The 24,645-nt window shown below is 40.9% G+C and overlaps 1 protein-coding gene across 1 annotated transcript; it reads left to right on the top strand.

The window, feature by feature from the left end:
* The first annotated feature begins 420 nt into the window (after positions 1 to 420).
* On the top strand, positions 421 to 19,826 carry Cd180 (CD180 molecule). Its single transcript, XM_063258283.1, has 3 exons — positions 421 to 696; positions 11,094 to 11,260; positions 12,644 to 19,826. Exons 1-3 carry the CDS (start codon positions 607 to 609, stop codon positions 14,370 to 14,372), a joined length of 1,986 nt encoding a protein of 661 aa, XP_063114353.1. The 5' UTR covers positions 421 to 606; the 3' UTR covers positions 14,373 to 19,826.
* Positions 19,827 to 24,645: the final 4,819 nt, after the last annotated feature.

Here is a 24,645-nt window from a genome sequence, read left to right as displayed (position 1 = left end):
GATGAATCTTCCTCCTGCACAGAGATCAGACACGGGGACAGCAGAGATAACCCAGGCAGCGGCTGAGTCCCGTTACACAGCACACTGGTTGGCTCCAGCTCCAGTTTCGGCTCCACAGCCCTTCTACCGATTCCCACAGAAGGCCCTGTCCTGTCACCATGCCCTGCCACACCTTCTAATCATTCACCAGGGAAACTAAGGAAGGGACCTCCTGTGAGAGTGAGAGTGAGCTGCAGGAGGATGCCTGGCTGCTGCTGGAGAAGACCCACCCCCTGAGGCTGCCATGGAGCCTGTCAGTAGCATCACCCTGGGAGGCCGAGAGGAGTGCACCACTGATTCATGCTCGCCAGGAAGTGCACTGGGCCACGCCGGGGCTGGGTGCACAGTTATTTTTGGACAGATGGTTGGTATGCAAAAGGAACTTCCCTTTTAGTGTAGCACAGAGCCACTGAATGCTGAACAGTCAGTGAATTCCTTGTTCCAAGATCGCCTATTAGAGTAGTCTCTGACTTGAAAGTTGCTGGGGCCATCAGAGCCTGACTGAATTACTAAACCGCAAGGCAAGCATTAGATGATCCCAACGCGCTGTGGGTACCTAGACCTGGGATGGCTCCAGATGTCAGCTGCATCTTTTTGGCGGTGCTGCTTTCAGCCAGCTGTGAAGTTATCACCTCTGCAGATCAGATGTGCATCGAGGTGAGTCCGAACTGTTTGTCTTCATCCAGATTCAACCTTTTGAAAAACCTGAAGTTCAGTATGCTATACCATGTGAGCTTTGGCTTTTCAATATCCACTTTCTTTTAAAATGATAACAGGATATACGCATTTTTATTATTGTGAGAAGGGAGCCAAAGAGCTCAGCTATGGAATGGCCTGGTAGCATCTTACTCAAAACAGTTCCCCCAAAGCAACTTCAGGTGAGACATGCCATATCAACAGAGACCCCCAGCCACCCTCCTAAGCCTAGGGGCTTTGTTTGTCTACTATCTCGGGGGGGGGGGGGCTGCTCCCTTAAATAGTTCTTTGACTCCCTGACTCTCTGTGAAGATTAGTAAAGACAGGACATGCCATGGTTCTGAGTGCAGATCACATTGAGTCTGGCTTTCTCTTCCCCTTGGACAACATTTGTCTTTTTGACTGACCCACCAGAGAACCAAATCATTCCTTCTGATTTGGGTTATAATGGTATTTATCAACCTATGGGAAGTCTATGGAGTGGATAGTAGAAGAAAAGGGAGTAGGACCTCTCTTGTCACCTTCTAAAGTGCTTTAGCCTTACTCCCACTGTGTGCCGACTTTTAATGAGTGCCAAGCACCATACAACCTACCAGATAAGAGCTCCAGGCAGGAAGACCCATTGGTACTGGTGACTTGGTGAGCATTTTTCCTGGCTTAGAGCTGAAATATGAAACAGAACTAGGGGTAGGAAAGTGTAGAATGACCTAGGACAGAAGCTGGGCAGAAATCAGGAGCATGATCCAGAGGAGGGCAGAGGACCTGCCAGACAAGGCACAATCAAAGCCAAGACTGGAAGAAGGCCTAGAATGGAAATGAGCAGACCTTGTTAGTCTGGTGTTGGGATGAAGTCAGGATGTCCTCAGACCAAAAAGACATTAAATGCCCAAGGGGAATTAAGGCTGGGAGGATCTATTCACTGTCTCAGGCCTCCACATCAAAGTGCCAGGACTGAGAGGTATAAATAACAGTAGTTTATCTGAGATCAAACTGTCAGTGGAGTTGGTTTCTTCTGAGGGCTTCTCTCTCTGGCTTGTAAATAGCTATGTTTCCCTTGTATCTTTGCATGGTATTCTCGTGGTGAGCGACTGTGACCATGCTCTTCTCCCTGTAGGAACACCCGTCATATGGGACCAGGCCTAGTGCCTTTGATCGAAGAGGTCTGGCCGTTCTCCAGATTCACCTTGCCCCACTGTACCCACCCTTCCCCTTGATTTTTCTTATCCTTTCCATTCTTCCCCTCCTGTTCAAGCATACTCTGTATGTTCATGTGAGACTGCCATGAGCTTATCTATCCTGACCAGAAATCAAGGGCTTTACTGCTTTTCTTTGCTTTGAGTTATAAACTTTTAGTTTAGTGAAACATGCACGTGGAAATTTCATGGTCTGAAAGTGTGCAATTGCTTGTGTTTGCAGCCAGTGAACATTCAACTAACCAGAAGACAAACCAGGACATAGAACATGCCCGGCACTTCAGGAGTCCTCCACAGGCCTCCTCTTTGTCACCAGTCCCAAGAGGCATCTAATCCTTTGACTTTAAAACATGATTACTTTTCCCTGGTTTTAAACTTTATCCATATGGGATCATACACGGTGTACTTTTTGGTGGCTGGCTTCCTTTGCTCAGCATTAAATTTGTGAGGCTTACTGATGGTATATGGTATATAATGGTATATTGTTCATTCTTGTCATTGAAAAGCTCTCTTGTCCTTGTAAGCCACCATTTATCAATTTCACTATTAATGGACATTTACATTTTTACAGTTTTTGGCTGTCATAAATGATGAATTTTGGAATTTTTACCTGCATTCTGTGGTAAACAAATGGACAAATCTTTATTAGATATATTCCTAAGAAGGAATTTATTTGGTCCTAGGCTATCCGTATGTTTACATGAATTTTCCAAAGTGTTGGTACCAATTTATACTCATCAGAAATGTATATGAGTTCTGATTATTCCATACTTTCATCAACATTTGTTATTGATTTTTTATAAGTGTTAGCCTTTCCAATTGGTAAGTAGTAGAACTTTTATTTTCTTGATGAATAATAAGTTAAGTACATATGCATACTTTTGTCTGTTGTTTACACACCGATCTTTTTGTTGCTATGTTTGTTCTTTTTCTTTTTGGTTTTTTGCAATAATATGTATCGAATCACGACTTACAGCGTGCTAGGCAAGCACTGTGCCACCGAGCTACATCTCCGCTCCTTTAGTACCATTTTTATGCCTGTAAAGCTTCTGTTCAAGTCTCTTGCCCATTTTCTTTTGCAATTGTCTTAATTTATAGGAATCCTTTATTTATTAGGGATGAAATTCCCTTACCAGATTACAAATATTTTCTCCCACTCTATGACTTATATTTTCAGTCTCCCAAAGGCATTTGTTTTGATGAACAGAAGTCCTGAATTTTATAACAGCACAGTGTACCATTTTTCCTTTACTTTTTGTGCATTTCAGTGCTATTTAAGAAGACTATCCCAGTACTATTATGATACTACCACACAATTTTATCTAGAAATTTTGTTGTTTCATATTTATTTCTATTTATATTCTTCCAACTTAGTTCTATAATCTATCAAGAGCTGGTTTTTTTTAAACCTCTATTAACTAGGAATCAAAATTTATTTATTAATAAAACTTTTAAATGTATCCATAAGTCATAAGTTATTACAGTGAGCACTCAAATATTGCTCATGGATTCTCCCACTGCTAATGCTACATGTCCTCTCTCTGTCTCTCTGTTTTGTCTCTATCTATCTCTGTCTGTCTCTGTCTCTGTCTCTCTCTCTGTCTCTGCCTCTCTCTGTCTCTCTCTCTTTCATTTTGTGTGTGTGTGTGTGATAAGTAGTGAAATTACAGAGCCATGACCAAGTCTTCAGAGACTGGCAAATGTCCCGAGAGCGGAGTCCAAGGCTCTGTGGTTTGGACTGTGGTAATATTTTAGGTGAACTCTTGCATAATTTCTTGGGAATCTGGATAGCCTCCATTTCAAAGCAACCCATCCCAGCCACCCTGTTGCTGAAAATTATGATTGGAGAAAGTGCTTCAGTCATTAGGTATAAGGTGGAGCTACTTAGCAGAACTTTTTCCAGGAGAACTTCAAAGTTCATGCCTGAAGGTCTCCCCAATAGCTTTAGATAACAATGTGATGATCCCATTACGTACTAGCTCCTCCTGGGTAGTATAGATACACTATTTCATTAAGCCTCACAGTAGGACTTCAGAATAAATTTTTTCCCTAGTCTACCATGGGGGAAAAAGAGGCTAGCTCAGAGGTCCTAGCTTTATCTTGAACTTGAACTTGAACCTACGCAAGCTGATTTGAAAAACAAATAGGATACAAATGCCTTTGGCCTGGGAAAGTCAGACTGACAACAATGTTCTAAGGATGTGCCTTCTTCAGAGTGTTTGCTTTGCTTTCAAAGAGCTATGGTTGCTCTGGGGTTCAGACTGCTAGTGAAATTGCTATCCCCTAGATGAGGCGTGATCAAAGAAGGATGGCTGGTGTCCTTTGTCCCTGACTCCTCCCTCAGGCATACAAGTGTCAAGTGCGGATGGCCCATCAGCCAAGGTGGGAATCAGCAGTCCAAGTGAAATTCAAATGTTTCCAGATTAGAAAACGTTTCAACATCTACACAGAGGGAAAATACAATGGGATAGGAAATACAATGGGAGGGAAAATACACACAGCAGAGAGAAGAAAATAAGATCTTGATTGAAAAAATGCAAATGAGTGCCTGAAGGGAGAAGGGACTGCCAATAAAGACGCAACACTCAGGAGCCTGTTCTAGGGAAAAGGCCCTACTGCAAGACCCAGCTGGAGACACAGTGTCTGCACAGTAGTCAGTACACAGTGGGTCGGAGGCAAGTACCCGGAGCAGGGGTTGCCATGACTGCCACATGGCATTGCCACAGCTCTGGTAGGCTCAGGAGCTCCAATCAAGAACAATCCTGTCTATGGTGCACCCACTGAAGTAGAGACATGCAAAGTTGTATTTGAAACTGACCACACATGAACTGTAGAAAGACAACGCTAGGCTTAGAGGAAGTGTTTGTGTGGAGATCAGGGAAACTGCAACACTGGCTTTCTGCCCGCAGAGAAAACCATAGCATAGTGGCCCAGCAGCAGCCATGCTGTCTGTTCCTTTCTGCCTGCTGTTCTTTTTACTCTTTGCAACATTATCTCTCTGGGTTCCTGCAGCCCTGTGCTCTGCTATCAGAATTTGCTGTCCAAAAGTTTTCATCTGGCTCTTGACACAGAGAAAGGTACAACCTTACCACTGTAGCATTTCTGACAAAAATCTATAACCTGTGGCTGGGGGTGTAGCTCAATGGTACAGCACTTGGTTACCGTGCACAAGGCAATCCCCACTACTGCAAACAACAAACAAAAAACATAAAACCTGGATCAAATATGAGAAAAAAAACACAACCCTCAAATGAGAAACATTCTGCTAACCACAAACTTGTATTCTTCAAAAGATATCAATGTCTTAAAAGACTGAGAAATTGTCTCAGATTAAAGGAGTCTAAGAATCTATAGCAACTAAATGCAGCATGTGATTCTCCATTAGAAAAACAAAAGTTACTATAAAGGATAATATTGTGGTCAGGACATACAAGGGAAAAGATTTAATACAGGACACATAATTTATAAGATTATTTTATCATATCCAACCAAAGAGTCACGTGCAGAGGAGTGGTAGAAATCTGTTCACATGTTAGAGACTGAAATGATACAGCTGAGGGCTTGAAACCCACTGCAATGTCCTGCACAAGTTCAGCTGAAGACCTAGAGCCCACCACAATGTCCCATGAATATCTGTATCAAAGGCTCCGCCCTGGGAAGGCCCAAAGGTCAGCAGTGGAAACTAGAAAGTCTGCACCAGCAGGACGAAGCATCTGTGCCAGTAGGCTGCAAGATCTGCACTGGAGCCAGGAAGTAACACTCGAAGTAAGGACCAGAGCTCCCCTAAAAAGAGCCACAGCCATCTTCAGTGACAGTGAGAACCCAAGTTCCTTGGATGGTGAGAACCGCTCAGATCATATTAGGAAACCCAGCGTGATAAGCAAATCGAAGAGAATCAGCAGCAGCACCATTTCCTCTCCAGTTCTCTTTTTATATGCTGTTGGCAACAATTCTCAAATGGGCCTTCCACACCCAGCACCATGCAGATTCATCCATTAGTTAATCCACCACAGGCATTATTGGGACGATTGGCAAAACTAAATATAGACCATAGGGTGGATAGCATCAAATCAAGGTTAAGTACTGTGAATTTGACAATGGCACTGTGATTGTCTATCATTGTACTTAGGTATTTAGGAGTGAGTAGTCATGAGGTCTACAATTTACTTTTTACCAAAAGAGATAATAATCACATGCCTGTAATGCTTCAAGCCTTAAAAAACACATAAAACAAAAACAGTTTAACAGTACTTAGATGATTCAGGAATGCATGTTGCTTGGGCATCCCCATCATCACAGCAATTTTGATTGTAGTAGTGATTGTAGAAGCTTCAAGGAAGGGGCCACATGTGCGCTAAACCCAAGACATTCTGGGAAATGTGTTTGGTGAAATTCTCTTAATTGCATTTGTGGCATTGCCTCTTTCTGCTAGGTGTCCAGGGCAAAGGATTCATTACCATTTCCACCTAAGTCGAGGTTGTTTAATGTTGTGCTCAGACTCCAGTGTGCTTCTTGAGAAAGCTCCTGGAGTCAACGGCGGGCTCTGTTACTGCTAGGTTGAAGCTGACCTATTCACTTACTTGCATTTCCTTTTTTGAGAAACTCCCTCAGGCCACAGGCTCAGAAGAGCTCCTCCTGGATTCTCAACTTTCAGAATCACATTAGCACTGTAATGTGCTTACTTAAGCACACAAGAGGCTGAAACGGGGAATAATTTAGGTGCCACAGGAATTCATACTTTCAGAAGCGGGGAATTGCCAGCACTGAGTCTTTTGCTGTAGGGCCAGAATAGAGCAAGACAAATTGAGGGAAGCCTTCTTTTTCCAAGTATGTGTGAAATCAGTTATGTCAGTGGAGACTGGGAAAAGAAAGCTGTCTTCTCTAAGCAAACTGACACCTCGCAAAAGTGGGGGCAGCAGCTACGCATGCACTTCCCCTCTGGGTGGTCCAAGTTCAGGAGCACCAGGGACAGGACCAGCAGCATGTCCCACTAGTCTACTAAATCTAAGTTTTAAATGCCAAGTTGCATTTCAAGGACATTATGTGGATTTGCCACAGTGTCTAGAGCACTTTGGGTCTATAAAAGTAAAGAATGAATTACAGGAAATATAAACATGACATTTCATCAGTGACAGTTATAACATTGTCACAATATTTAAGAAAACTCGTGATATCCTGTTATGCGCATACTCGAAGGAGCTACAGAAAAGTGCACCTCTAAGCAGAAATTGGAGTGAGGCAAAAGCAATGACAATGGCGACATCTCTGCAGCCTCACACTTCAGAGAGGAGGGGGACAGGTGCAGTTCTGTGTCCAGCCTAGTAGGTGTGTTTTGCAACTCAGCACAAGGAAAGCTGCTGATATGGGTTTGCTGGATAGAGGTTTGACAGGCAGGGCAGTTTCAGAGGGGTTCCAGTGAGGCCATGCAAAGAGTGATTAGGGACAAGCAGCACTTGAAAGGTTCAAATGAACTCACATGGGTCAGAAATGACCTGCGAGCTGGCCCATTGTCCTGAGCCCCCACATTCTTGTGCCTCCATTCTTTCTGAGGAGGAGCCTATCTAGGTGAGATATATTCCTTTGTGCCTTTTCTTCATCCAGATAAATATGACCTTAGTGTTAAGGCTTCAGCCAGCCACTTCCCATTTTTATGTAGTTAGTATAAAATCTGTAACCTGGATTAGAGCACCTACCAAGCAATAATGGTCAGACCTGAATCTTTCACTACACAGGTTAGTCACAGGGTGAATAATTCTCCTGTACAAAGCTGTGGCCAAAGCCTAGCATCTGATAGCCACAGCCTATAGTACCAGCCATCCAAAACTAATTAATATATTAAGATTATTCCTTTCACAATAGCATCAAAAAATGAAATATTTAGGAATCAGTCTAATGAAGTAAAACAGCTTTACAGTGAAAACTGCAGTACTCTGAAAAAGGAGGTTGAAGAGGATATTAGAAAATGGAAAGATATTCCTTGCTCTTAGAAGAACCAATGTAGTAAAAATGGCCATACTTCTAATATACTTATACAGATTTAATACAATCCTAATCAAAATACCATTAGCATATGTCAAAAAAACTAGAGAAAATATTACTAAAATTCATTTGGAACCAGAAGAGATCGAGAATAACAAAAACAATTCTAGACAACAAAAGCAAGGTTGGAGACATCACAATCCCTGACTTGAAATTGTACTACAAAGCTACTGTGATAAAAACAACATGCTATTCCACAAAGGAAGAAGGAGGAGGGGGAAGAGAAGGAGAAGAAAGAAAAGGAGGAGGAAAGGGAGGAGGAGGAAGAGGAAGAAGAGAAGGAGGAGGAGGAGGAGGAGGAGGAAGAGGAAGAAGAGGAGGAGGAGGAGGAGGAAGAGGAAGAAGAGGAGGAGGAGGAGGAGGAAGAGGAAGAAGAGGAGGAGGAGGAGGAGGAGGAGGAGGAGGAGGAGGAGGAGACCTAATCCAAAAATGGGCATGTGAGATTAATGCAGACTTCTTAGATGAAAAAGTAGAAATGCAAATAAGTAATATGAAAAAAAAATGTTTAATCACTGGCCATTTGAGATATACAAATTAAAACAATCCAGAAATTCCATTTCCAGAAAGAATGGTTATTATCAAGAAATCAATAACAAATGCTAGCAGGGATGCAGGAAAAAAGGAACTCATCTCCACTGTTGGTGGGAATGTAGACTGGTGCAGTCAATCTGGAGATTCATCAGAAAACTAAGACCAGTGGTCCCATTTGACTGTTGACTTGTCTGATATCTCCCCAAAAGAATAAGAAGCATCATATCACAATGATATATGTGCACCTATGTTACAGCAGTACAGTTTGTAATAGCTAAATATTAGAAGCAATATAAATGCCCATCAGCTGATAAATGGATAAAAAAGATGTTTCTGTTATATGATGGAGTACTATCTATCCATAAAGAAGGATAAACTTGAGACATTTATAGTTAAATGGGCAGACCTTGAGACCATGCTCTTAAGTGAAATAAACTGGACAAACATATAAATATTGCATTGTCTCTCTGGTGTGAGAAATTAAAGTGTAAGAACCAAAACATATAATAGATATTGTGAAACAGGAAGCAATTGTTCAAAATGCAAGGGGGACTAGGGTGGGGGAGGAGAGGAAAGAAAGGAAAACAAAAAAAAGAGAAAAGAAGGATAAAATAGAAACAAGGCTTTCTAAATAAGTAGGAGAAAAGGGATTGAAGGGAGGAAAGAGAAAGGAGAATGGGAAAAAAATAAGAATTAAGATATATCAGTATAAATACCAAGTCCCTATGATGAATGTGATCCTTATGTAGACCTACACTGTGCCAATAAGTTTAATAATAGAAATGTCTGTACCAAAAATATTGTAAGGCCACAAGTTTGTGCCATCTTGTTATTTTTTTAAAATTTGTAATGTATACAAAATAAGTTAATTAAGATCTTCTGTGAACGCGTCCCTCATGCAACACTCAGTGTTCAGTACACCACTCATACTGAGTATTCAGCAGCCATCAGCCTTTGTCCGTTTACTCCATCTGCCTATTCTTCCCCTCTTTTCCTGCCAAAGTACTTTAAAGCAATTCTCAAACAACCTGTCATTTTACCTCTAAATAATATACATCTCAAAGCAATAAGAACATTTCTTCTATGTAACTGCAAGGCCACTAACGTTACAAAAATCAAAATTTCTCTTACTTTTTCTTTCTCTGCACTAGCTCACTGCAGTACTGGGCACCGTGCCCAGGGCCTTTGCACTCAGCTACTTCCCCAGCCATATATATATATATATGTACTTTTTTCTTTTGAGACAAGGCCTTGCTAAATCATTAAACTGTTGGGTCAGTTCCAAATTTTGATCCTCCTACCAGTTCTGGGATCACATCATAATTTCTTAATATCAACTAACCTCAATCTCAATGTTCTGTGACATTCCTTAAGGTGTCTTTTCCTGACTGCTTTATTTGAATCAAAATAAACAAAGGCTGGTCTGTTTTGTGTTGGTTATGTCTCTTAAATAGCTTTGAAGTTTTGTTTCTTTTGAAAAAGCTCTCCCCACCCCCCATCCCCACCCCACACACCCCCCCCCCCCCGCCCCGCTGGTAAAATAGTCACTTGTTTTATATAATGTCCCACTTTCTACATTTGGTTGGCTGCTACCTTGTGCCTTTGGGCAATGGTTAGCTTAAACCTGCCATATCACTTGTAAACATGACGTTAGACTGCCAAGTCTTGATTGGATTTAAGTTTAATTTCTTTAACCACATCAGAAAGTACATATCTGATTGTCTTATTTTGGTAATGCTAATCTAGGGTTATTTGTTTGCTTTCTTAAGGGACATTTCCATGAATCCGGAAGGAAAATCATAAACCAAAGTATATTCAGAGAAGTTTTACTTTCATCTTGATTTTCATATCTCGTCCCCTCTCTCACCATAAAAGTCATTTTCTTTACCTTGGTTTCATTTAGATGAAAGGAAAAGGGAGTTAGACTATGTGGAAACGAGGAAGGGATTTGAGCATGGGAAGAACTGGAAGAAAGAGGGAATGTAAAAATGATCAAATGCAATATGATCACCTCCCCACAATGAAAGTATTTTATGTATAGCAAATATATTGTAATAAAAGAAGAAAAAATACAAGCATACCAATAGAAAGCACACTATGTACTATACATGTTCTATCTACTGTGGTACACTTCGCTGTTTGCACCTTGTGGTGTGTCCTGAGCATCACTCTGTATCAGTGTGGGCAGACCTTCCTCATTCCTTTTGCAGCTTCCGAGAGTTCCATTTTGTGAATGAACTATATTTTGTCTTTTTTTTTTTTTTTTTTTTTTTTTTTTGGCAGTACTGGGGATCGAACTCATGACCTTGTGCTTGTCAGGTAGACACTTACACTACTGAGCTAAATCCTTAGCCCTAATGAGCTATATTTTGGTCAACTAGCCTTATATATCAAAGGTTGATGTCAGTCTTTTGCTATTACAAAAAATACTACACTGAGTAAGATTGTACATGTCATTTTATGTTTTTATAAGTGTATTTTTGGTCAAGATTACTAAGAGTGTAATTACACTCAAAGAGTTAAACATATCTCATATTGCTATTTAGTCAATCCATCACTGAATCCAATATTAATTTGTATTGTTTCTCTCATTAGAAAGAAGCCAACAAAACATATAACTGTGAAAATTTAGGTCTCAGTGAAATTCCTGACACTCTACCAAACACAACAGAATTTTTGGAATTCGGCTTTAATTTCTTACCTACAATTCAAGATATAACCTTCAGCAGACTCATAAATCTTACCTTTTTGGATTTAACCAGGTATGTGTGTGAGTTCCTTATGGGTTCTGGATTTTTTACTTTGGTTAAAACACACACACACACACACACACACACACACACACACACACTGGATTTAAATTTATTCCTGAATCTTTTGGATGCAGGGACAATCTGCTTATCATGCATGTTCATTTGCCCTTTCTCATGAAGTATTTGTGCCAGTGAAATGTGATTCAAATAAACTCCAATCAATGGAGAGAAAATTTGATTGTTCTCAAATTAGCTGTATCAGCAATACTGTTTAAGAAGCTCTCAGGAACACTGATAACAAAACAAAAAATAAATCCTATCCTATATCAAGTGCCATATTATACTATATTTTGACAGAATGATATATTTCCAGGTCATGGCATATAGGAAAAAATTCCAGGAGAAATACACCCACTAATTTTTTTTCATTTTTACAAATTGGAAAAAGTTCCATTATTTGGTTTTAGTAGCAGAATCAGGATTTCAAATGCTGAACTAGTATTTGAGGACCAACAGGCAGAAGTACTAGAAAAATAAAGTAAACAAAAGGGCTATGCAGCTTATTGTGTTTGGGGAGTGGGAAGAAGGAAGGAGCCTGGCACGTCCCTGATGTCTGGTGGCCTCCACCTCCGTCCTTCCAGTTACAGTTCCTCAAGCTGGAAGAACACACGCATCCATAGTAATGGTTCATGCTTATGACACCACTGTGACGTGCCCATGGTGAATAGTACCACCTCTTATGGACAGATAAGGAAATCACCAGTGTGGAAAGTGTGTGAGTGTGTGTGTTTTTTTAGTTTATTGACACACAATAGTTCTACTCTTGTAGAGTTATTAATATACCACTTTAATGCCTCATACATGAAAGCAGAGGGCTGAGTTTCAGTAGCTGAGTGTGTTCATAGCATTCACAGTACCCTGGCACAACTATATCTCTCGCACAACTCCTCCCTCAAATAATTGAAAGAAGGTTGTAAGTTTCCTAGGAGAGCACAGGTTCACACAATTATATATTACATATCATAGACTATTTGTTTGGCATATGTGACTTTTTACTTAGTACTTTAAATAGTGAATCATAGTTTGATTTTGCCTGTATTCCATCAAATCATCATTAATTGTTCCTTACATTCACTTACACAGACCTCTGAGTATTCAATCTAAAGAGACAAGATACCTGGTATAAATTCTAAATCAGAATGTTTAGAACTGAGGCTATTCTTTAATTAATTAATTCAACAGTCTGTAGGTATGCAAGAAAGCTTTTTATGTTTGAATAATATGTTCTGTTTTATTTTATACAAAAAATGTTTTTTTAACACACATTGCTTTTACATTGGTAATTTTCTTTTTTCTTTTCCTAATGATTGATTGTTACTACTGTCTTTCAAGGTGCCAAATTAACTGGATCCATGAAAATGCTTTTCAGAGCCATCCTCAGTTGAGCACACTTGTGTTAACTGGAAACCCTCTCATATTTGTGGCAGAAACAGCACTTAATGGGCCCGAGTCCCTGAAGCACCTGTTCTTAATCCAAACAGGAATATCCAGTCTGGAGTTTATCCCAGCATACAATCTGAAAAACCTGGAAAGTTTGCATCTTGGAAGCAACTATATTTCCTCAGTTAAATTCCCCAAAGACTTCCCAACAGGGAATCTAAAAGTCTTGGATTTTCAGAATAATGCCATACACTACCTTTCTAGAGAAGATATGGACTCTCTGAGACCAGCTACTTACCTAAACCTTAACTTCAATGGCAATGACATAAAAGGCATCGAGCCTGGGGCTTTCAAGTCAATGGCCTTCCAAAGTTTGAATTTTGGAGGAACTGTTGACTTGTCTGTTATATTCGGTGGTCTGCATAATTCTACTATTCAGTCTCTCTGGCTGGGGACCTATGAGGACATTGAGAGCCACCATTTGAATTCAGCCATGTTTACGGAGCTTTGTGAAATGTCGGTGGAGAGCATGAACCTGCAGTTGCATTATTTCTCTAACCTCTCCTCGACCACATTTCGGTGTTTCACTCACCTCCAGGAACTGGACCTGACAGCTTGCCACCTGAAAGAATTACCATCTGGGATTAAAGGTATGACTTCACTGAAGAAATTAATTCTCAGTGTAAATAAATTTACCCAATTATGTCAGATCAATGCTGCTAGTTTCCCCTCCCTTACACACCTCTACATCAAAGGTAACACAAACAAACTTGAACTTGGTGCTGGCTGTTTAGAAAAATTAGAAAATCTGCAGAAACTCGACTTAAGCCATAATGGCATTGATGCTTCTGATTGCTGCAATCTGCAACTCAAAACTCTGCCCCAATTGCAAAGCCTAAACCTGAGCTACAATCAGCCCCTTGGTCTCCAGAATGAAGCATTCAAAGTATGTCCTCGGCTGGAACTCCTGGATTTGGCATTCACTCGCTTACACGTTATTGCGGAGCAAAGTCCTTTCCAAAACCTTGATCTCTTGCAGGTTCTGAATCTCTCTCACTGCTTGCTTGATGCCAGCAACGAGCATCTTCTAGCAGGCCTGCCTAATCTCCGGCATCTGAATTTACAGGGGAATCACTTTAAGGATGGGAATATCCCGAAGATCAACCTTTTTCAGATGGTGGGCAGTTTGGAGATTCTGGTTTTATCCTCCTGTGATCTTTCTTCCATAGACCCGGAAGCCTTCCACAGCCTTGGAAATATGACTTATATAGACTTAAGCCACAACAACCTGACATCCAGTAGCATCAATGCTCTAAACCAATTTAAGGGCACCTACCTCAACTTGGCTGCCAATAGCATTCGCATTATCCCACCCCAGGTCCTCCCCATCTTATCTCAGCAGAAAGTCATTAATTTAAGTCACAACCCCCTGGATTGCACTTGCTCAAATATTCATTTTTTAACATGGTACAAAGAAAATGTGCAGAAACTCAAGGACTTTGTGGAGATCAGGTGTGCAACTCCTCCATCACTACAGGGAGTTCAGCTATCTGATGTCACACTGTCCTGTGGCATTACAGCTGTGGGAATCTTCTTTCTGATCATATTTTTGTTCTTATCAGCCGCTCTTCTCATCTATGCAGTTAAATTCTTTCTCAGGTGGAAATATCAACACATTTAGTGCTGAAGGCTTCAGGGGAGACAAATGAATGTGTTTAGCAAAGTTATTCTTAGTGGAGTTGCAGTCATCTGTTGGTGACCAGACTTTTCAGATTGGTGTCTGCTGCTGGGCTGGGACTAAGTGTGCTTTTGTGATCTTCTTCCCCTTGCAAACCTCCCATGGAAGGTAAACTGACTCAGACCAAAACTAAGATGCTGTTGTGAGAGACAGAGTTATTTCCTTGTGTAGAAGGTAGGGGGGAGATGAGGGAGAAGTTACCCACCAGGAGGCCATCTGCCCTCCTCTCTCTAACATCCCTCCTAACACTTCCACCCTGTCCCTGGAAGAAGATCTCCAGGGCTTCCCACTTGGCAGTGTTAGGGTCAGCCTTATCTCACCAGCAGTTTCCACACTGTGCTTTAGTCTCAGTTCTCACCAATCTATCCATTCTGAAAAAGCAGTGCAGGACAAAGTCTCCATGCGTATTCTAAATGGAAACAGGAAAACACAATGAATTTGAAAAAAAGACAGAAATGAATACTGCTGTCAAATAAACTCTGTTAACTTCGTTAACAGAGTTAACGAAGGGGGGGTTTCTAAGGTCTCTGTAATGCCTCTAGCATGTAAATAACTACAAAAAAGACCACCTAGACGTCATCAAGGTTTAGGATTTCATTGGCCTCACTCCACAGCCTGGGAGGCTCCCAGCTCCCTATGGGGCTGGCTGTTAGGTTGAAGATCCAATGTATAACTTGTCTGTGCTCCAAAATGCTCGTATCTGGTCCTTACAAGCTGCTTTCCCACAGGACCTAGGACATCCATGGTGGTTTGGTTCCCAGGGTGGCCCTCAAAACCTGTTTAACTTGGAGGGTGTTGGAGAGAGCATATTCACAATGGAAACCAGTGGAAGAAGCCATCTCTGCATAGACATTGTTGGGAACAAAGAATGCCAGTTTACTGAGAAGTTGCTTTTGGTTGATGCTGAAGATGTCAGCAATGGTTGTGCCAGTGGTAGACAGGAGACAACAGCAGTGGATGCTAATAGACATCAGGACAGGGAAACGGGTAATGTTATAATGTAGCCCTTCCCAAGGCCCAAGGAGCTCTCTCCTGCAGGACTGGATCTTCTCAAGTCTGGAGTGAAGCATGATTGCTGGGAATTCCTGTACTTAATTGCCATGTGAACAGTCACCCTCCTCCTCTGTGTCCATGGATTCAAGCTACTGTGGATAGACAATATTCAGAAAAAATTCCATATGTATTGAATATATATGGACTCTTTTCACATCATTTCTTAAACAGTACAGAGCATTTGTATTATTTTGGGCATTATAGGAAATCTGTGGATGATTTAAAGTATACATAAAGATGTACAGGTTACATGAAAATATTATGTCATTTTATATAAGGGACTTGAGCTTTTAAAGACTTTGGTATCCATAAAGAATTGTGGAAGTAACTCCCCTCTGGAAACCAAGGGATGATTGCATAGGCCTGGATTAAATGCTACAACTAATTTTAGGTTAGAGATGCTAATTTGTAGTTCTGAAATTCTGATTTGATATCAATGTAAAAATTGATCAGATTTACTACAAGTCAGCATTTATTAGTCCTTAGGTGGGAACAGTATAACAGAGTGGAAATGTGCAAACCAACCCTCTTAGTCTGTTTTTGCACTCTTAGGAAAATCAGTACAGTCTGAGCATCAGCCATGGTGAGACTCTTGTTTGCTTTGGATTTCAGTCCTTTGCACTTGCTTTCTGCTTGGCTGGAAGGCTCTGCAGTCACTCTCCAAAGGAGAGTCCAGCACTCATGTTCCCTCCCTGAGGAGAGCTCTTCCGTCACCTAGCCAGCCCAAACCAAATTATGCTATACTTAGCATGCTTTCTAGCACCTTCATTGTCTTTATGTGCTTATCAGTGTGTGGAATTATCTTCCTCCTTTGCTTCAATTTGTCTTGCCCCGTCTTTCCCAAATGTAAGCTTTGTGACCAGGTCTTGGCCCAGGGGTGTCCTAGAACATGCCTACAATAAAGTAAGGACTTGGTAAGTCTTTAATGGTTGGTTGCTGTGCTGGCATTTTGCCTTGCCTCTGATCCCTGAGCCCTTATCAGCACCTCCTTCTGCCCCTCCTAGCCCTAGCTTCAATCCACATTGCCAGTGTCTCCGGACTTCTCACACATTTCTTATCAGAATTATCAGGACATTTCACCAAAAGTGAATTCTTATGCTGGGATTGTGTTGGATGAAAGTTGGCTCTGATTCTTAGTCTACGGATTGATTTGATGTAAAAACCCCATATTACTCTTAATGGTAAATTTATTGCTTCTACGTTTCTCATTTCAGAATGTAGAAGTCCACACTGTACAACCCCAGTCTTATCCAACACCAGCCCATTTCATGCCTTCTGAATTTCATTTGTAGGCTTCAGATGGGAAATACTGATTGCTAACCCACCACTCTATAGCCCCACTGTCCTTCATAATGTTTAATATGTAACTTGAAAATTCAAAAGCATTCTGTAGAAAATATCTGAAGCAGACTGGTTTACACTAAAGACTACCAGGGCCCAAACCTTAGCAAGACATACAGCATGCTCATCTAGCTTTTGTCTATCAGACGTGCTCTTTCCATAGGAAGCAACTTGCTGCTTTGTAACTGCACGCTGATCTAAGGCTTTGTGACAGCTCCTCTGTTTTAAGCAACAGTAAATTTACCCCCCCCCCAAAGTCAGAAAGGGAGCTTTTTGATGGCTGCTGTCAATTTTATTGCCTTATCTGGTTACTAGGATAGACTCTGTAGACATGGTGTGTTTATTAGTTTTATGTATCGCATGTTTTTGCTGCTCTGACAAGCTACTCCTATAAAAATGTGTTATTATTGCATGATGTAGCTCAGTGAGCTGACCCTGCATTTCAAAGTGTACTGAGGCAAATAGCTTTGAAGTCCATAAAAGCTGACGGACCTCCATCACAAAGGACTTTGTATGTGGACTGCAACTCTTAGTCAGAAAGAATTATACCTTTCTCTGGCCAGCCAAATGCAGCGGAATCCCAAACACAGGCATTACCTGAAAAATGCCAATACAGAACACTCACATTATTCATACTTGTCCAACTCTTTGATGAGTATTGATTATGGAATAACTGACTTTTTAATGCTTTCTCATACTAGTATAGGACATAAGAGGAAAAACTGATATTTTTTTCTATGTGCTCCTAATACTGAAGAGATACATACTGCCAATTCCAGGAAGAGAGGATGTGAGAAACTCCAAGCAAGCCAGGACTGGGAGTCAGCTGTCTGATACATTGAGTTTGCTAGTTTTTTTTTGTTTGTTTGTTTTCTTAGTAAATTACTTAACTTCAATCTTTGATTGTTCACCTTATAGCTTCCTGACATTTTGCTATGAACATATGCATTGTTTGTTCGGGTTTTTATCAGTAACTAAGGGATATGTAATAGAAGTATAAAAAATGAAAGCAAATGGATATGGGCACAAATGTTTTTCAAGTGTGAAAGTCTCACGTAGCAAGAGTTTGCCTGAAGGTCTTGGAGGAGTGGGGTAGCTCAGTGTGTGTCCCAAACTCAGCTGAACACCATAATAATCTGGAGAATTCCTGACAAAGCAGGTACCTGTGTCCCACCCCTAGAGATGGGAATTCTAGTAGACTGGGGTTGGCCCTGGTCTCCCAGCCAGTTGATCTCCTATAAACTCCTTCCCTAACCTTAATTTTGTAGCAGAAGAATGAGGAGTTCGGGGCTGGGGATTTAGCTCAGCGGCATAAGCACCTGCCTTGCAAGCAGGCAGTCGTGAGTTCGATCCCTGGTACCGATAAAAATGAAAAAAAGACCGGAAAAAAAAAAAAAAAAAAAAAAAAAAAAAAGAATGAGGAGTTCTGTGAATCCAATGAGCTCAGTATCTTCTCCATACTCCACAGAGGAAACGTCTTAACAAAAACAGGACAAAAGTGTTGAGGAGTCTTCAAATCCAGGGATGACACATGCCAAGCAGACTGGAAGTCTCCTGGTCAGCCGCCAGGCTACAGGGCCACTCTCAGAACCCTCATTCCCACCTACCCTGCTCAATGCCCTGCTTACACGCACCATATACTAGCTCTTTGCAGCTTAAGTTATTCAGTGATTACTAGGGGATGTTAAGAGGGAAGAATCCATGGTTTATATTTTAAAACTGTCATTTCTCATGAAAGTTTAAGCAGTGACATTTATTGAACACCCTCTCCCTTCCTCCTCACATTGAGGTACTGTCCCATGAGTTCTTGGCTGTTCAAGATGTGGTACTTCAGCCTGCAAAGGTAAGCAGAAGACAAATGACCACCATGGTGCCTATCCACCTCTATCTCTGTTCATGTTGGTTCATGGGCTTTCTAATAAATAGCTTGGAGCTCTCCTTTCCTCTTTCTGCCTTAGACCGAGCCTAATTATGCAGAAATATGTAAGAGCTTAAATAAATTAGGGGATGCTTTTAGGTGGAAAACATTAATACTATAAGCATGTCAGTTTAATGATCAGAAAAATATATAGTAAAATGAGAAGAACTTTATTATACTGATAAAGAAACAGCTGGATAATAGCTAGGTGGGATGTAGGGTTAAGGAAATCGTGTGATCTGCTTATGGAAGTGTAGACTGCTATAGCCCCTCCATAGCTGGCTATCACTAGTCAAATGTGTGGCTTACAAATTTGGCTCTGGAGTGATATGGAAAGAAAGTTTCACATGTCTGCAAAAATTTCATTGCAACATTATTTGTAGGTGCGAAAGTCCACAGCAGTTTCAGGGGTCATCCTTAAGAAAAATTTTGATCTGCGCTGTTTCGTTGTTATGCCCTCTTTTATCTCAATCTCCACTCCATTATTTATTTTTTTATCTTTATCCTTTTAATTAAAGGAAAAAAATAGCAGGATATATTATAGTAACCCACTTTGACTTTTCATTACCTTGATTTAAAGCCCTGTATTACTCTCACCATCTGGTTTTTAACTGATGTTCCCCTATTCTGTTTTGCTGGATAGTATCAGGTTCGAAAGTTTAGGCATCAGCTGTGAAGATAATGAGATTCATTATGACGCCCATTCTTGTTGACTTTTATCTACTTTTGAAGACCTACAATGTCTCCAATGTTTTGGTTTTGTCGGTTTTATTCTTTACTGTTTTGTTCAATTGTATTATAACTAACGATATAGGCAATTCTATTAGAGATAGCGGGAGGCATTATGGTAACCATTGTTGATTACCTTGTATTATGTTTTTACATTTTCTATTATGTCCACCCTTTTGACTTGACCGATTCTGTTCTGTTATGTCACATTTGGTTTTATTCTCTTCCAAAAAAGTAATAAGAACCGTGGGAGCAATGAAACCCAAAATGTGTAATAGTCATGGTACAAAAGAGAGGAAAAGAAAGTGATCCAAACTATATAACTGCATGTATATTTAAGTGTATAAGATAGAAAATGATATCACAGAGTTTTATTGGATCAATGAACAGAACTGTTTGCAGTATCATTGATGGAATGTCCACTTTACAAGCTTTAATTTTGTGACTTGAACAATTATTTCTAAGATGGCAATATGTAATCCATTAACTAGTGATTTCCTACTGTTCATTTTTTTTCTGTAAATCTGTATAACTTGTACCCTTTCCCTGCTTTTTTTTTCTTTTCTCCTTAAATAAAATTAAAAAAAAAAAAAAAGAAAAATGTAGGTAAAATGAGAACATACCGAATACTGGGCATTATAATGTAGTTAGAAGTAATGGACTAAGTGCGTCTATAGTTGAATCTTAAACATTGTTAAAAGAAAATCTTTAGACTGTTTAAATTTAGCAAAATTTAAGCTGTCGGGGTCGCTCCCGGCCGGCAGGAAAGACACACGACAAAGTCTGGCGGTGTGCAACCTTGCCTTTATTTGTCTCCGCGTGGGCCCCGCGAGGCCTCCTCTCTGCCACCAGCCCTTTCTCGCCGGTGGACTTTCTCTATCTCTCTCTGTGCTTCCTGTCTCGTGGCGGGAGAGGCATTCACTTTTATAGGGTGACAGTGGCCAATCAGTTCAAAGCGCGCGATGCGGGCTGATTGGCTAACATCAGTTGTTGCTAGGCAGACTATCTTACAGAGCGGGTTGTTTAAGTCGCCAGCGCAATCAGGGGGCAGGAAGCAGGCGCCAACTTGACTCACTCGATGGGAGGGGCAATCTAGCTCAGGCTCCGCTCCCACCCACAGGCCCTACGTCCGCCAAGTAAGGCGACCGGTGTCGGCGGCTCCCAACATTAAGCAAAGAAAGATTTGTGAATTGGTCATACTCTGAAGCAGTGGAGGTTCAGAAAGCTGCACCCAGCAATATGGGCAGCAGGATTTATAAGTAGAAAAAGGAAAGAACATACAGAAGACTCTTGCTGTGTTATAGCTCTGTATATTCCGTATTTGGGTGCAGTATGTTGAGTCATTTGCCTCATATGGACATTGTCTGATCAATTGGCTGCCTGTGATTGGTTGCTGCTATAATTGACTGGAACTGAGCTGTTACATGAATATACACTTAAATAAGATTATAATTTTTTATATACTAAATTAGGTTGCAGCTCATTTAAGTATAGAGACAACTTCAGGCCACATTTAACACATACAGAGCTTCATAGGGAAAAACATGATTTATTAACATAATCTACATAAATTAAAAAGTTAAAAATTACATATACATAAATCATATAAGTATTGGTTTGTATATATACCTATATATAATATATATTTTATATGTTGCCTATATTGTATATATTGCAAGAAGACAGCTCAAAAGACAAACCACTGACATCTGTAGTTGTTTAGGTGCTGCAGGAGGGTGGAAAAGAGTATTAGTTTAAAGTAAATGAACTCAGCAGGTTCCATGTACCAAGATGTGAAGAGTAAGATGACCTTCATCATCCATACCTGAAGTTCTCTAACACAGAGAGAAGAAAAAATATGGCACACATGTGACAAAACGCATGCAATTATTGTAATTAATATTGCAGAATATATTTATAGATTTTATATTTGTATCTTAATGAACAAGCAAAAGAGCCAGATATTAAACAGCATGCTCGCCATTTTTTATTTTTCAGTAAAATAATACCTATAAATTAAAGAACAACAGGAGTTGGTGGGTTTGCATGATTCAACGACTTCTTATTTATATTTCGAATTTCTTTTTGATGAATTTTCCGTGTAAGGCCAACAAGGAAAAAATGTTGATTGATTTTTTTTAAGGAAGACTTTTGTTTTTGCAAAGTTAAAGAATAAAAAGGTCGTGATTTCGAAAAACAGGCAATTACTGCAAAAGGAGGTAGTATTTTAAGTTTGTGTTTGCTAATGGTCAAGCCAACCTTTAGGGGGCGCGCTTCCTTTTCTTTCAGAAGGCAGAGCGCGCCATAGCTGCTCCAAGCATCCCCAGGGGAGTGGGGCAGGTCTTGCCAGGAGTTAAGAGATTTTTCACAGACGCTGCCTCCAGTCTCAATAGGGATAGATACATTTTCAACTCAGAAAATTATTACAGCTCGGCATCATTTACTACAGCATATGTATTGCAGAAGAACTGAGCTTTTGGGCAGAGATTTTTATGTAGATAGTTTCGTGCTTGAGGACATGGCGCTGCCAGCGTGACATATGAAGACTCTGTAGCCGCAACATGCTTGCTGCAGGGCTCACAAACATCTTCATTCTTCACATCCCAGCGGCTGCCAGCCATCTCTGGCAGTGCTTCGTGGAAGACAGGAGGATATTTTTAAGAGGCTTTCAGCTTTACCATATTAATAGACTTTTTTGTAAAGTTCTTTGGGGTGCTAAATTATAACCATATGCAACAGGTCTTTGTTCTTCCTGCATCTGAGCACAATGGACTGGCTTGTCACAGAATGTGCAGGGAACTGTGGTCTGGAGACAGATTTCCTTTGTGAAGCTCTTGCCTATATACAAGTATTGGAGTTGTTAAATAAAATTTTGTAGGAAGCCATGTGTTTGGGCTGAGTACCTCTCCTGGGCCCAGTTGACCAAAACAATATGGAGTTTAATCAGAGTAACTGAGCTTTGGCTGGTGCAGAGCCCCTGTAACCACTTAATTAAAGGAGACACTTAAGGCAGAGAGTCAGCCTGATTGGCTTTGAGATCTGGCCATGGGATTGGTGCATCGCCTTTCTACCGTGGAGTTGACCCCAGGAGGTGTGGCCTCGGCGTCTGAGTCTGGCCTTAGCCCCTGCCTGGCTGGTGCTGTTCCCCTGCTCTGCTGTCTCTTGGCCACTATGGGCTTCTGCCATGAGGTTTCTGCCTAGAAGCCAGCTGACCACAGACTAAATCCCCATCAAAGGTGAGTCAAATTAAGCTTCTCCTTTAAATTATGGGTGTCGAGTATTCTGTCCACCCTCAGAAAAGCTAATACACTGATGAACCCGTGAAGTGTTCACAAGTTAAGCTGTAAACCAATCGACTGCTTGATTGGCTAGGCTGTAGCCAATCCGGTGTTCTATGCCTTGACTCCGTTTTCTTCCTAAGTGCTATCTTGCTGGTGGGATTCTTACAGCTTGTTCTTGCTCTAGGAGTTGCCTGCTTCCATTTTGTTCTGCTCAAATACACTCTACTGAATTTAATGAGTATTAGGAATTTTTCTTTTAATGTTTTTGACAGAGTCAGCACGGTCTGAAGCTGGGGTTTGGAGGCCCAGGGACAGCAGGCCACCAGGGATACACAGGTTCCTGTCCCCTGTTGTAGTAACTGTCTCCTTGCCTATGTGTGGTCATAGTAAGGGCTGTCATTGGGGGCGTGAAGCCCCATAGGTTATGTGCTTTGAGCTATCTGAATTTTTTAAAATCCAAACTGTGTTTCAAAATTGTGTCTGTGTCTTGCATGGAGGTGTCAGGTATCTCAGTGAGTGAGGCAGAAACTGAACTGGGTTCAGTAGGAACAAAAGATTCTGTGGAGAGGTCTTGGCAGTCCCATTGGGTCGGGCAAAAATATGGCACCCGGCGTAGGAGGTAAATAAGGTGTCTAGGAGAAGGAATTACAGTTCGTCTGGATCCAGGGAATCTATAACCCCATCATCTAGAGCTTCATCCAGGGTTAGTGTGTGGGATGAACGAGGACAGAACTTCATGGTGAGTACCAGGGGTCATGTTGTGCTATGTGAAGCTGTGTAGCTGCTATGGGGTTTGCGGTAGCTGCCTGTTTTAGACAGAAGCTGAACTGGGTCTAGCATCTAGAATTCTGGTCAACTTCTTATGCAGGAATTCTGTAGTTCTTCATTTGTTTTTAGTGTGTAGATTTTGTTGTTTTTTAAAGACATGGCTGAACCTTACTAGCAATAATTGAGAATTACAGAGGTCATAATAAGAGTTTTCATTTGTTTATTTCTGGTGATCAAAATCCCAGAGATACAATAAGAGCAATTTAAAATCAACATGTAAAATGTTTTAAAAGACTAAACCAAGGGGAGAAAGAAGCTAAAGTTGAGCCCTTACATCACTAAGGTCTGTCTTTAAACATCTTTGAGCCTTTGTTAAAAGCTAGCACTCAGATCAATAATGTGAAGTATCTTAGCTGGAGGGGAGATGCTTTCTGTATTGTACCTTGACTGTCCTGGGCTCTGCTTTGAACTCAGTAGTTGAATACAAGATGGGAAGCTGCTTACTTTGGAGACTTATCATTAGCAAAGGAAATCTACAGGTGTAGGAAGAGTCTATGTTTGTAAGGGTGTCACCCTCTGCACCTGGAGGACAGAGAAGACTTAAATTAGAGATTCACACTGGCTGCTTTTTCACTGAAGAAAGGTAAAGACTGGCACATGTGTGACATGCCTCATTTTCTGTTGTGTGTCCTAAGTGGGCTTCCCATGTATGTACTTTATGTCAGAGCAGACGCTGGGTGGTAAGTCTGTCGTCAAGTACAATCAGCAGCAGCTAATAGTCATTTAGGGCAGTGAGTGGTAACAGGACATGTCAATCAAAAGTCAAACTTTTTTGACCCAATCTCTTCGCTCAAATGAGTAAAATGGTCAACGAGCAAAGAAAATATCCTTAGAAGCAGAAATGATGGTTTGTAACAAGTTCTGACTGGGTTAAGTGAGATATTCTGCTCTGAGAATTAATCTTCAGAGGATTGATAAGAGCTGAGTTACATTGGGGGGTCTGTCTTTAAGTAAAGCCTTATGTTTAGCTGTCCAAGTATTTTCAGTTTAAAAGTAATCAGTCTACTAAAGTGATGTGACTCAGGGTAGTGTTTCCTGAACACCTTCCATGGCTTTGTTCAGTGGG

The sequence above is a fragment of the Cavia porcellus genome, unplaced genomic scaffold (assembly GCF_034190915.1).
Source record: "Cavia porcellus strain 051 isolate PalLab524CR breed Dunkin Hartley unplaced genomic scaffold, mCavPor4.1 scaffold_11, whole genome shotgun sequence".
In the NCBI taxonomy this organism is placed as follows: Eukaryota; Metazoa; Chordata; class Mammalia; order Rodentia; family Caviidae; genus Cavia; species Cavia porcellus.
The sequence above is the reverse complement of the archived record's forward strand: the minus strand, read 5'-3'. Positions and strand labels throughout refer to the sequence as shown.

Bases quoted from the DNA above. Each gene is read 5' to 3' on its own strand.
- Cd180 (XM_063258283.1), top strand. From the start codon at position 607: ATGGCTCCAGATGTCAGCTGCATCTTTTTGGCGGTGCTGCTTTCAGCC. The intron at 697-11,093 runs GTGAGTCCGAAC...TTCTCTCATTAG, and splicing joins CAGATCAGATGTGCATCGAG to AAAGAAGCCAACAAAACATA. The intron at 11,261-12,643 runs GTATGTGTGTGA...CTGTCTTTCAAG, and splicing joins ACCTTTTTGGATTTAACCAG to GTGCCAAATTAACTGGATCC.